At 54.0% G+C, this 11,744-nt stretch overlaps 1 protein-coding gene across 1 annotated transcript in view; it reads left to right on the top strand.

Moving 5' to 3' along the window:
* Positions 1–11,379, top strand: part of Rtn4rl1 (reticulon 4 receptor like 1) — a 76,982-nt gene extending 65,603 nt beyond the window's left edge. Inside the window, exon 2 of the mRNA XM_005349558.3 lies at positions 8,354–11,379. Within this exon, the coding sequence (XP_005349615.1) occupies positions 8,354–9,681 (1,328 nt within the window). The 3' untranslated portion in view covers positions 9,682–11,379. The remainder of the gene's footprint in view (positions 1–8,353) is intronic.
* The last annotated feature ends 365 nt before the right edge of the window (positions 11,380–11,744 follow it).

The raw sequence follows: 11,744 nt of genomic DNA, 5'->3' as shown, positions 1-11,744 counted from the left end.
CTTCTTCTTCTTCTTCTTCTTCTTCTTCTTCTTCTTCTTCTTCTTCTTCTTCTTCTTCTTCTTCTTCTTCTTCTTCTTCTTCTTCTTCTTGAGAAGAAGGGTCTCATGTATCCCAGACTGGTCTTAAATTTGCTACTTAGCCAAGGATGTCCTTGAGCTTCTGGTCCTCTTGCTTCTACCCCCCAAGTGCTGAGATTACAGGTGTTCCTCACCACACTTGATTTATGTGATTCTGGGATTCGAACCCACAACTTTATTCATCCTAAGCAAACATTGCCAACTAAGCCACATTGCTGGCCCTTGTTCCTCTTGCTTATCCTTAGGGGGCAACTCAAATGTTGAGCTCCTAGTTTAAGTAGGTCCCATCTTTCATCTAAAGCTTAACCCCTTTGTGCTTCCAGAATTTAATTTGGTCTTTTTGTCTCACCTCCCCCCCCACACACAATGGATCCATGAGTGAAGGAGCTGTGTGTCCCAATGCTGCAGAGGTAACCATGAGCCCATCCTCTCCCCAAAACAGAGGGGACTGGGGACAGGTGCAGAACAGGGTGGTCAGCAGGTATAGGCTATACTCAAAGCCTGTGTGTCAGCTCTGAATGCCTCCACTGACAGCCAGAAAGTGGGCGGGATCTCTGGGGGCAGGGAATAAGGACTCCTGGCAGAAAGCTGCTTCTTCTCATTGGCTACTCAGGGTTTGGGAGCACCACCCCACTCTCCCTGCAAACCCCCTTCCCCCCAGAACCCTCTGGAACCTGCATGCCTCTGGAACCCCCCCATTCATAGTTGTGAATCCCCTCAAAGGTCCCCTGCCCCTCTACACACACCTAGGATATATTGTCGGGTTGCAGGTGCACCTACAATTTGCTATTTTTTGTGGGGAGTGGCAGTCGGCTCCACAAGGTTCCTGGGCAGGTTCCTGGGCAGGTCCCAGAAACCTCCTGGGAAGGATGAATGCTCAGAACCCTGCAGACCTACCTGCAGGGCTTAGCGGCACCTGTCTGTATTCCAGAATGTGGTGGCAGGAGAATCAAGTGTTCAAAAGGAGGTTAGGGCCTTCCCTGGCTACATGAGATCCTTGAAAAAGAAGAGGAGGTAGAGGAAATGATGTTGATGGTGGTGGACGTGGTGGTGGGAGGGAGGGAAACTCACAGCTCCAACCTGGGGCCCTCAAACCAAGCAGTAGGGTTGATTAACATGAGGGGCGACTATGAGCCGGGAATGAGGCTGAGGGTTCTGGGAGTGGTAAAGACAGTTCCTGGGCCTGTGTGTCCAGAGAGAACAGTTAGGCACAGGTGGGGATGATGGACTGGGACAAAGGACAGAGCAAGGTGCCTTGCAAGGAGCTTAGCCAGGGTTAAGTGCCTCTCAGCATGTGCTCTGCTAGAGCTCTGGATTCTGGGACCATCCTTAGTTGGGCTGGATCCTGCTAGGATGTGTTGGGAACAGACTTTTGCTAACAAGAACAGTGACACAATCTCCCATGCAGCCTGCTCAGGCCCAGACGGGCTCAATGGGCTTCCCATGCCCATAAGGCCTCAGGGAGATTTTGTGGTCCATTTGGAAGTGCCTAAACGAAGTAGGATCCCACTGGGGTGGGTGATAAGCTAGGGCAGTGCCTTAATACAGAGCTTCACAGGGTAGCCCTCAGCCCCATCCCCTACAGCACACCTCTGCGAGCAAAGAAGTAAGGTCTGATGAGTAGGAAATGGGAGACCCCAAATTGCTCTCAGGAGAAGTTATCAGTCCAATTAGCATGGTGCTGGCAGCCAGGCCTGTTTCAGGGGACCAGCCCAGGCCGACAAAAGCCAAAAGGTTATTCTAATGGAGAGCTGCCCACTTCTCAGCAGAGAGGGATGCTGGTGCTGGCAGGGCCTGTAGAGAGTGTTTGATTCAGCCTGTGAGGAGAGCAAGTGCTGGCGGCAAAGAGGGAGTGAGGACCAAGATAAGACACCTCGGCAACATCCCAGCCCCAGTATGCACTGCTTCTCCCGGGATACGGTGCCTGAGATGCTGCAGGATAAAGAGGACCTGAGCTCTGGAGACAGATGTGAGTTTATTTGCATGTACTCAGGCACATGAAAATGCCTTGCATATGAACTGTGTCTCCACCCGTAAGCATGCAGGACAACATGTGTGAGCACATAAGCACTTCAGGTACACATCTGCACAGACATGGACATAAATACAACGTCAGATAGGCACAGCCCACACTCGGGCTTTGGCTGAGTCCAGTCCTGACTCCGGGACTACACACAGGTACTGAGGCACAGGGTAATATTATAGCACTAGAGACTTGTGAGGCCCCTTCCCTGCTTTTCCCCCCTAGAATTTTTTTTAGTATTATTATTTATTTAACTGTTTTTTTTTTTTCGAGACCGGGTTTTTCTGTGTAGCCCTAGCTGTCTTGGAACTTTCTTTGTAGACCAGGCTGACCTGGAATTCAGAGATCCTCCTGCCTTTGCCTCCCGAGTGCTGGGATTAAAGGTGTGTGCTACCAAATCTTGCCTCCTCTCTTCTTTAATCTAGGCATTTCTGTTTGAAAGGCTCTGGTCCTGGCTCCCCTTTAGGGTGACTAAGTTGTTCTGGTTTGTTTGGGACTCTTCCAGTTTAGTACTGAAAGACCTGTACTTTGGGAAGCTCCCCAGTCCCGGGCAAAACTGTCTGTGGTCGCCTGCCCTAGGAAAGGCCTGGTATTGGGTCCTTCTCGGAGCTGTCATCATCTGGTCACTTCCTTGATGGACATAGGAAACCTTGATGAGAGCTGAGTCTGGGCCTCTGCTCTTACCCTGGAGGCTCCAAGCCGCCCCAGGAGTAACTATAACTAGTGTTTGCTGAACACCTACTATGAGCCAGGTCCTGGGCTTAGGGTTTTCTGAGCCTAGGACTTTCTAAGTGTCATCACTCACTTCTGCAGAGACTTGGGAGGGTGCTTCCCTCGCCCAGAGCAGGACAGCGATAGGAGAAAGTAAACCAGTGAATTCTGTTGTGCCTTAAAAGAGGTTGCAAGCTGTAGAGTAAAATGTGCCAGGGAAGTAGCACCTTGAAAACCGACTGCTTAAGAGTGGCCTCCGTGGGAAGACGTCCTGGAGACATACTGGGAACAGTTCCAGGAAAAGGGAACAGCATGGGCAAAGGCAGGAGGCTGAGTGCTTGGCTTATGGCGGGGACACAGTGAGGTCTGTGCAGCCAGGGAAAGGCAGCGTCTCTGGGCCTGTGATCTATCTAGACCCGGGAGCACCTTAGGGTTAGATGGGAGCTGTGGAGGATTTAGGAGGGACAGCATAGTCTGACTTTGATTTTCCCTGGACCTCCCTAGCTACTGTTGAAAGAGATGGAGGGGGTAAGGCTGGGGACAAAAGGGCCATCCAGGAGGCCACCGCAACAGTCCAGACAAGTGACAGCAGCCGGGGGCACGGTACATAGACAGACACTGGACGAGTCCTAAAATTAGACCAACGGGATTTCCAGAGTGGAGGATGGGCTGAGGGAAGGAGCCACTATGGTCCTGAGGTGTTGATCCTGAGCAGCTGAAATGAGCAGGTCGTCTACGCCCAGGATGGAGGAGCTGCGAGTGAAGGCGGTGGTGGAGGAAGAGAGGAGCTGGCTTTGGATGGATTCAGTGAGACAGATGGAGATGTGGGAACGGTGGGTGGTACCAGCGTCTGTGGGCTCGGGGACTGGCCGAGCTTTCGGTGATTGTCCCATTTTGCAGGTGAGGAAAATGAGGGTCCTGCAGAACCTTAAAAGGAGCAGCCAGGACTCAACTTTGGCCTCTGGCTCCACAGTCATGCTCTTCTCACAGCCACGGGCACCAGGCTGCTGGCCACTCTACCCAGCGGTTCCCTGGCCAGCTTCCCTGTCTTCAGGGCTGAGCCAGGAAGGAGCCTCTGCTTGGAACACAAGTGGCACAAGTGCCAAGTGGCCCGAGGCGCCAGCGGCCCCAGGAGTGCAGCTGGCCTGGCCCGAGGCCGCCATCCACGCAGCAGAGAGCATTCGGTTAGCATTGATTGCTCAGAGAAGAGCATCTGGCCAGGCTGGGGGCAGGGGAGGGAGCGCTGAAGGCCAGAGAGACTGGCTACACAGCAGAGCAACCTGCAAGCTTCAGAGACCCACTGACCCGCCCAGGGGCCATGAGGAAAGTAGCCATGAGGCTGTCCCTACTCCAGGGGTGGGAGGGAGGACAGCCCCTTGGGTGCTACACTGGAGTGACTGTCATGACCCTCTGGGACCTGAGAAAACTGACCAGCCCTATTTGAGGCTGCTCTGCCCACTCCTGGACAGGGAGCTGAGGCTAGAGTCCCAGCCTGAAGGCCCCGCTGCTGTGTTCTCCAGCTGTGGCCAGCTGCTGATGCTCTGGGGACCTCATTTTCTCCTGTGTGAGTGATGCTGCTCCCACAGGGTTATAAGCACTTCAGTTAAAGGCCTTACTCCCAGAGGCAGATCTTCCTCTCCAATTCTCCCACTTCTGGTGGCCAGAGTACCGCAGGGCCCCCACTACACTGGATTGTGTGGCCTAAGTGTAGCAGACAGGCCCTGTTGGTGTTGGTCCCAGTGCCAAGCTCTCTGGACACCCCAGCCCTGGCTTTCTCCAGCCCAGTCTGTCTCGGAGGCTCTGCACCGTTAGAGGGGATGGGAAAATGCAGGCTCACTTTTCCAGCTTGGCACCTCGGCATGTGCTATCCTGTTGCCTTTGCCTTGCCGCCCATCCCACCAGGTCTGTTCCCGTGGGACCATTCATAGGCACAGCTAGGGAGGTGGCTGTCTATGCTCAACTTGGCAGGAGTTTGGAGTTTGCAGGCTGACCACCTCTCTTAGCTGCATGTCCTCTGTGCTGAGTGATATGCTTAGGTCTGAACTGACTCCCCTCACAGCTAAGGCATGGTCCCTCTCAGCCCAGTTCATAGGTCAAATACTCTGGAAGGTTGAGGAACTGCTGGTGTTGCACAGGGGAACCAGTGACCAAACAATGCTGACTCCTAGCCCAGGGGTAGCAGAGGCTTTCCTTTAGGCCCCTCCGTTAATCTTCCCTATACTCCCAAGGTCCCTCCGTGGGCATTGCCACCCCATATGCAAATGATGCTGATTGCTAGGCCCTTCCAACAGTGGCTTCTGTGACTTTCCCAGGCTCAGGGGCAAGTGTGAATGGAAGGAGGAATGAATGAGGCTGTGTAGCCGCTTGGGGAGCTCATGTGCGTGGTGAGGCTGGAGGTCTGGGCATCGGGAAGCAGAGCGCAGTAAAGGGCATCCCCTGGAGAGGAAGGCAGGGAGAGCTGGGTCTTCTCCTTTCCGCCCCTTCAAGCAGAAGGCAGCCCCACCCAGGAAGGGCCTGAGGAGTCTCAGGAGAGGCGCAGGGCCCCTCCACAGAGACTTGGATTCCTGCTAATTTGCAATCTTGAAATACACAGCAAAGGTTCCATCCTCATTGTTGGTACATTAATCAGGCAATCAGCGGGGCAGGGCTCCCAAGGGCCTCATGGAGGGGGCACAGAAGGTGCCATGGTGATGCAGTGTCTGCTTCCCTGGGATGAAATCTGCTGGATGACAATCCTAGGACAGCACCCTGCTGGTTCAGACAGGAGGTCAAGAAGGGGCCAGGGCTGGCTGGGACACTTAGTCCAAGGTCTTGAAGTAATACCACTGGCTTTCAAAGGCGTGGATGCAAACTTGGCTGAGCCCCTCAACATCTCCCTCCTATTAGAAGAGGTGGAGGTCCTGGAAAGCTGCCCTTCCCGGCATGGGCCCTGGCATGTGGGAAAACATTAAAGGACAGGGATTAGGATGCTCCAGAAGAGCCAGCCCTTCACTGCTCAGGAAGTGACCATCCCACATAGTCCTTGTGGTCTCATGACTGCCTGTTCTTCTTTGAGGTCACAGGGAGCTGAGCCTGGTCCTGTATCAGGTCTTGGCTAAAGTCCTTTGTCCTCCTGTTGCCCTCCTTGAGGGGAAACCCCAATCCTGCCTTCACCCTGTCCTGCTATCTGCTTCTACCACAGTCCACTGTGGGTTCAGAAACTAGTTACTAAGCCCACACCTGAGATCTGGTGCGGTTTGATTTTTTTTCCTAAACAGAGCCCTGGCCCAGTTTCCCCTGTGCATTGGTATTGCCTGGAGACCCCTACTTAAGGGTTACCCTGAGGACCCCCAAATTCTTCTGGAATACACAGAGACAGAGCAGCCACAGCATGTGGGAGAGCTCAGCACAAGGCAGGTTGAGGGTGCAGGCAAAAGCACTCTGTAAACTCTGATGAGCTGTACAAATGTTGAATGGCATTAGTGCTAAGCCCACTGCGGCCCCTCCCCGCCTGCAGCTGCAGGCCCGGGAGGAAATGCTTTATTTTCACAGGACCCCCAGTGGAGGCTCTGCTCTGTCTCCTTCATTCTAAGACGTGAGACAAGCATCGTGAATGTCCTTGAACCCGGAGTCTGGGCTTTCTCAGAGCGACTGGGCTAGGGCTACTCCTTGGGGAAGGTTCTGGCAAGAATAGCTTTCCGGGAAGACCTGAGCAGGAGAGAGGGTGCAAGCCGAGCAAGGGGATTAGAGGAGGCCTGTGGGCAGAGCAGCCAGTGTGGCTTGGATGCTGATGCCACAGGGCAGGCTGCCCTCCAACCAGCTAGGGTTTGGACCTCTCTCACCTTGCCTCCCTCTCTACAGCACAGGAGCTCTTGGACAGAAGGTGGTAGGCGGGGGTGGGGGGGCACCCCCAGGACGCCACGGAGGAAGACTGGCAGAGTAATGTCTCCTAGACATGCTTTGGAGAGGGAAATGGGGCAGGGGTGGCTATGGCCTGTGTGTTGTCTAGTGGCTGGGTGACAGAAAGCACCGCAGAGGACCTGCAGCGTATGGCCCAGCCCAGAAAGGGTCCTATGCCGTGCCGACACCGCCACAGAGGTCGTAATTGCTCTGAAAACACAACTGAACCCAATTATGCAGAAACTAAATTATGTGCGATGATTTTTATGTGCTGGAAACATTCAGTTGAAGCCGGGTGATTACAGGGGGACGAGAAGCAGCTGCCACTCTCTGGGAACCCATAGCTCCCAACAGCTGGGAGCTGTCACTTACGATGCTCTTTCTGTAGGGGTGGGGGGTGATTGGGATGGCAGTCAAGGTGGAGACCCGCTTGGCCAGGAACCCAGGCAGCCTTTGTGCTTGGGTTGGAGTGGGTCTGGGATCCCGGGTGGGCAGGTTGGTCAGGTGGGTGGCTTCTTTCATCCCACATGATCTGGGCACAGCTGGTAGCAAGAGGTCTCAGCTTCTCAGCTCATATGCCCCGGGCGCCCTGCCTCTCCCAAGAGTTCCAGCGGAACAAGCCAAGCAAAGCGGGGTAGGTCGTGGCTGCCTGTCCCTTCAGGGTGGGCGTCTGTAGGCCTGGAGCCTGTCCCCATCTTCTTGACGCGCCTGTTGGGCCACTTGGGGCAGCTGTGACCCTGGAAAAAGGCAGGTAATGACAATCGTCCATAATGAGGCTGCTTCAGTAATGAGTGTGGGCCTATTACCCGACCACAGGCTGGACACATCCGAAAATAATTATTTTAAGGATCCATTAACGAATGCCTAATTAATGCCCAATTAGAGGGAAGCTACAAAGGAAATGCTCTGGACAGTCAAGTGGCAAGGCCTGGTTTCACAACCGTAGCCTGGCGAACTCAAGCAGGGTAGAGAGATGCAGAGGGCCAGAAGGTGAATCGGAGGGGGGCAGCCTTGATCTGGCAGACCCCAGGGAAGCCGCATGTGTCAGCGGTGGTGTCACTCACAGTCCCTAGCAGAAACACGCCTTCTCTGTCCACCCGTTCAGCTCTGTGAACTGTATTAACAAATGAGGAAACTGAGGCACAGGGGCGGGGTTGTGTATTTGAAGTTTGGAATGCAACCCGAACGAGGCATCTTCTGAGATATGTATTGGTACCATGAATGCAATGCTTTACTTATTTTGAGGATCATTTGAATGAAGTGATCGTTCAGGACCCCAGATGGGCTATTTGCTTTGTTATAGTCGTACTCGTGAAGGCGGCTGACGGTAAGCAAGTGGCAGCGCCGGGACCAGAGCTGGAGGCTGCCATGCTGTGTTCGTGGATATGTTCCACCCAGCAGTAGGGCTGACGGCCTGGAGAGGTATTTGGATGGGGATTAGAGACTTTCAGGACAGAGCTCAAGAGGTGCAGATATAATGTGGACCTCGGGCCCAAATTTCTTGTCCAGTCTCCTAGCCTAGGCACCCCTGTGTCCAGGACAGAAGACAGAACCTATGTAGGTCAAGAGGGTCATTCAGCAGTCCCACTCCACCCTCCGTTCCCATGCATCTCCCTCTTCCCGGGCAGCCCCTCACAGCTCTTCTGTTTCTCTCCCCACTAGGGTGCTGTGCGGAATTGCTGCTGCTCCTGCTGCTGGCTGAGGAGCTACCCCTGGGTGGTGGCTGTCCTCGAGACTGTGTGTGCTACCCCGCACCCATGACTGTCAGCTGCCAGGCACACAACTTTGCTGTCATCCCAGAGGGCATCCCAGAGGACAGCGAGCGCATCTTCCTGCAGAACAATCGTATCACTTTCCTCCAGCAGGGCCACTTCAGCCCCGCCATGGTCACCCTCTGGATCTACTCCAACAACATCACTTTCATCGCTCCCAACACCTTCGAGGGCTTTGTGCATCTGGAGGAGCTAGACCTTGGGGACAACCGTCAGCTGCGGACGCTGGCACCCGAGACCTTCCAGGGCCTGGTGAAGCTTCACGCCCTCTACCTCTATAAGTGTGGACTGAGCGCCCTGCCCGCAGGCATCTTTGGTGGTCTGCACAGCCTGCAGTACCTCTACTTGCAGGACAACCACATTGAATACCTCCAAGATGACATCTTTGTGGACCTGGTCAACCTCAGTCACTTGTTTCTCCATGGCAACAAGCTTTGGAGTCTGGGCCAAGGCATTTTCCGGGGCCTGGTAAACCTCGACCGGCTGTTGGTGCATGAGAACCAGCTACAATGGGTCCACCATAAGGCTTTCCATGACCTCCACAGGCTGACCACCCTCTTTCTCTTCAACAACAGCCTCACTGAGCTGCAAGGTGACTGTCTGGCCCCCCTGGTGGCCTTGGAGTTCCTTCGCCTCAATGGTAACGCCTGGGACTGTGGCTGCCGGGCGCGGTCCCTGTGGGAATGGCTGAGGAGATTCCGAGGCTCCAGCTCCGCTGTTCCCTGTGCAACCCCCGAGCTGCGGCAAGGCCAGGATCTGAAGCTGCTGAGGGCTGAGGACTTCCGGAACTGCACAGGGCCAGCATCTCCACACCAGATCAAGTCACACACACTCACCACCTCTGACAGGGCTGCCCGCAAGGAGCACCACCCATCCCATGGTGCCTCCAGGGACAAAGGCCACCCACATGGCCATCTGCCTGGCTCCAGGTCAGGTTACAAGAAGCCAGGCAAGAACTGTACCAGCCACAGGAACCGAAACCAGATCTCGAAGGTGGGCACTGGGAAACAGCTTCCTGAACTACAGGACTATGCCCCTGACTACCAGCACAAGTTCAGCTTTGATATCATGCCGACCACAAGACCCAAGAAGAAGGGCAAGTGTCCCCGCAGGACCCCCATCCGTGCCCCCAGTGGGGTGCAGCAGGCCAACTTGGGCACTTCCCTAGGGGCCTCACTCCTGGCCTGGATACTGGGGCTGGCGGTCACTCTCCGCTGAGGACTCAGGACATCACTGCCCAGCACTGCCACACGTCCAGCAAGGAACAGAATCTTTTCCTCTTGTTTTTTGTTTTTTTTTTCTTTTTAAGCGGAAGATCTGCTGGGTTTCAGGAAAAGGCTGCTAAAGCCTTCAATCACAGTCTGGACCCTTCCTGGTGAATTATAAGCTCAAAGTGTACAGCTCTAGAGAGGAGGGGTAGTCATCTTACCTGGTTGTCCTGGCCCAGCACCTACGGACAGCATCCACTCCAGCATGGTGGTCAAAGGCATACCCAGTGAATCATAGCTGTGACGGGACATATGCCCTGTGGAGAAGCTGGGCTCTGTGGAATCCTGGTCACTTGGAAAGAAGGGCCGGAGGACCCTGCTGTTTTGGGAAGGAGTGGACTCAGGACAAGGCTCCCACAGAGCCAGCTGGGGCAGCCAGCCATCTCAGAGCACTCTTGCTCCTGCCTGAGGCCACCTCGTCAACCTGCCCAGTCCCACTATGTCACCCTCAGTGGGGGTAATGCCTCTCATTCCTGATGTCTCAGGCAGTCCTGGCAGACCTGCTGGGGTCCAAGAACCAATCACCAAAGGGAAGATCACCAGAGAATGACATTTAGAACTTTACTCGCAATGAGAGTCACACAGAAGGTGCAGTTTTATACCTGTGTCCACTTATATATACCCTCACACCCTACCCACACACCCACACAATATAAATATATATACATATATAAATATATAAATGCACAGCTCCCCTCCCACTCCTTACCAAACTGTATGTCTTATCATGTTTATAAACTATACGGGAACCTATATTTGCTCAACTACAGATTGTATTGGTAATTTCTAGCAAGGAAAAACAAAAAGCTGTGGCATTTTTGGTCCAAATCCCAGTTGGCAGCAATAGTCCCTGGGTTTGCTGGGGCAAAGGTGTCAGTGGGAAGATTAAGGAGGAAGAGAAACAGAGAATCACTTCGGGGGACCAACATTCTTAGCTACTTAGAACATCCCCTTGTTTTTATATGCAACACATGCCTGTCTGGCACCCTGGAGCACCCCCACTACCCCTCCTGTAGAAGCTGCAGGCTTTGGGGTGAGATGTGGGAAGTAGCTTGTTGGATATCAGGGTGCTGGAGGCAAGCTAGATGGAGCAGCAGAAAGGGCTTTGGGGGTTTTTCAGTCAGCAAATAAGGCAGCATCCACAGTGTTAGCCCAGAGGGTTGGATGGACAGAGTCCTTCTAACGTTTTGCCAGCGATGGTCTGGGCAGGTCAGGAGGCTCTGAGCTCTGACCTCAAGGAAGGCTTAGCTGCAATTTTAACTCACTGGCTCTTTGGCCAGTGACCTGCTGAAGGCCCTGAATAGTTTGGCAATAGAGAAGACTCTAGTGGCCTTAGCAGATGAGGGCATTTCAATAACCATCTCAGGCGCTCTTTGTTACAGAGGTCTTGTTCCTCCTGATTATTTTGGATATAATCCAGGACAGGCAGAGGTCAGAGGGCTAGACTCAGGGGTCAGAGCCCAACAGGCAGCATGCAGGGAACAGAGCAGGCAAGCCCAGTCAGGGAATAGGGGCTGCTGGCCCAAAGGTCTCGGGCAGGCACAATCTCTTGCGCTTTGCACAAACCTGAATCCCCTACCAGCGAGGGTGTGTGAGGAGTAAGAAATGCTGAATCCAATTAAGAGAGAAAAATAATAAAAAAATTCTCTTGGACAAGGACCCTGTTTTTCATTTCATAACCCCGCATTCCTGACGGGGTGGCAGATCCTGGGCTTTGGTGGGGTGGGCGAGCCTGGCCAGGCTTGACTCTGAGAAGACAGCATGCTTGTTGGCAGGGAGAGCCATAGGAACGGGACACACTGACTCACAGGAACACACAAGAACATGCGCTCTCTCTCTCTCTCTCTCGCTCTCTCTCTCTCTCTCTCTCTCTCTCCCCCCCTCTCTCTCTCATACACACACGCACGCACGCACACACGCACGCACACACACGCACGCACACGCACGCACACACACGCACACACACGTATGCACACACACACGCACGCACACACACACACACACACGCACACA

This window comes from Microtus ochrogaster, chromosome 7, assembly GCF_000317375.1.
Source record: "Microtus ochrogaster isolate Prairie Vole_2 chromosome 7, MicOch1.0, whole genome shotgun sequence".
Classification (NCBI taxonomy): domain Eukaryota; kingdom Metazoa; phylum Chordata; class Mammalia; order Rodentia; family Cricetidae; genus Microtus; species Microtus ochrogaster.
This window is presented reverse-complemented; position numbering and strand designations above follow the sequence as displayed.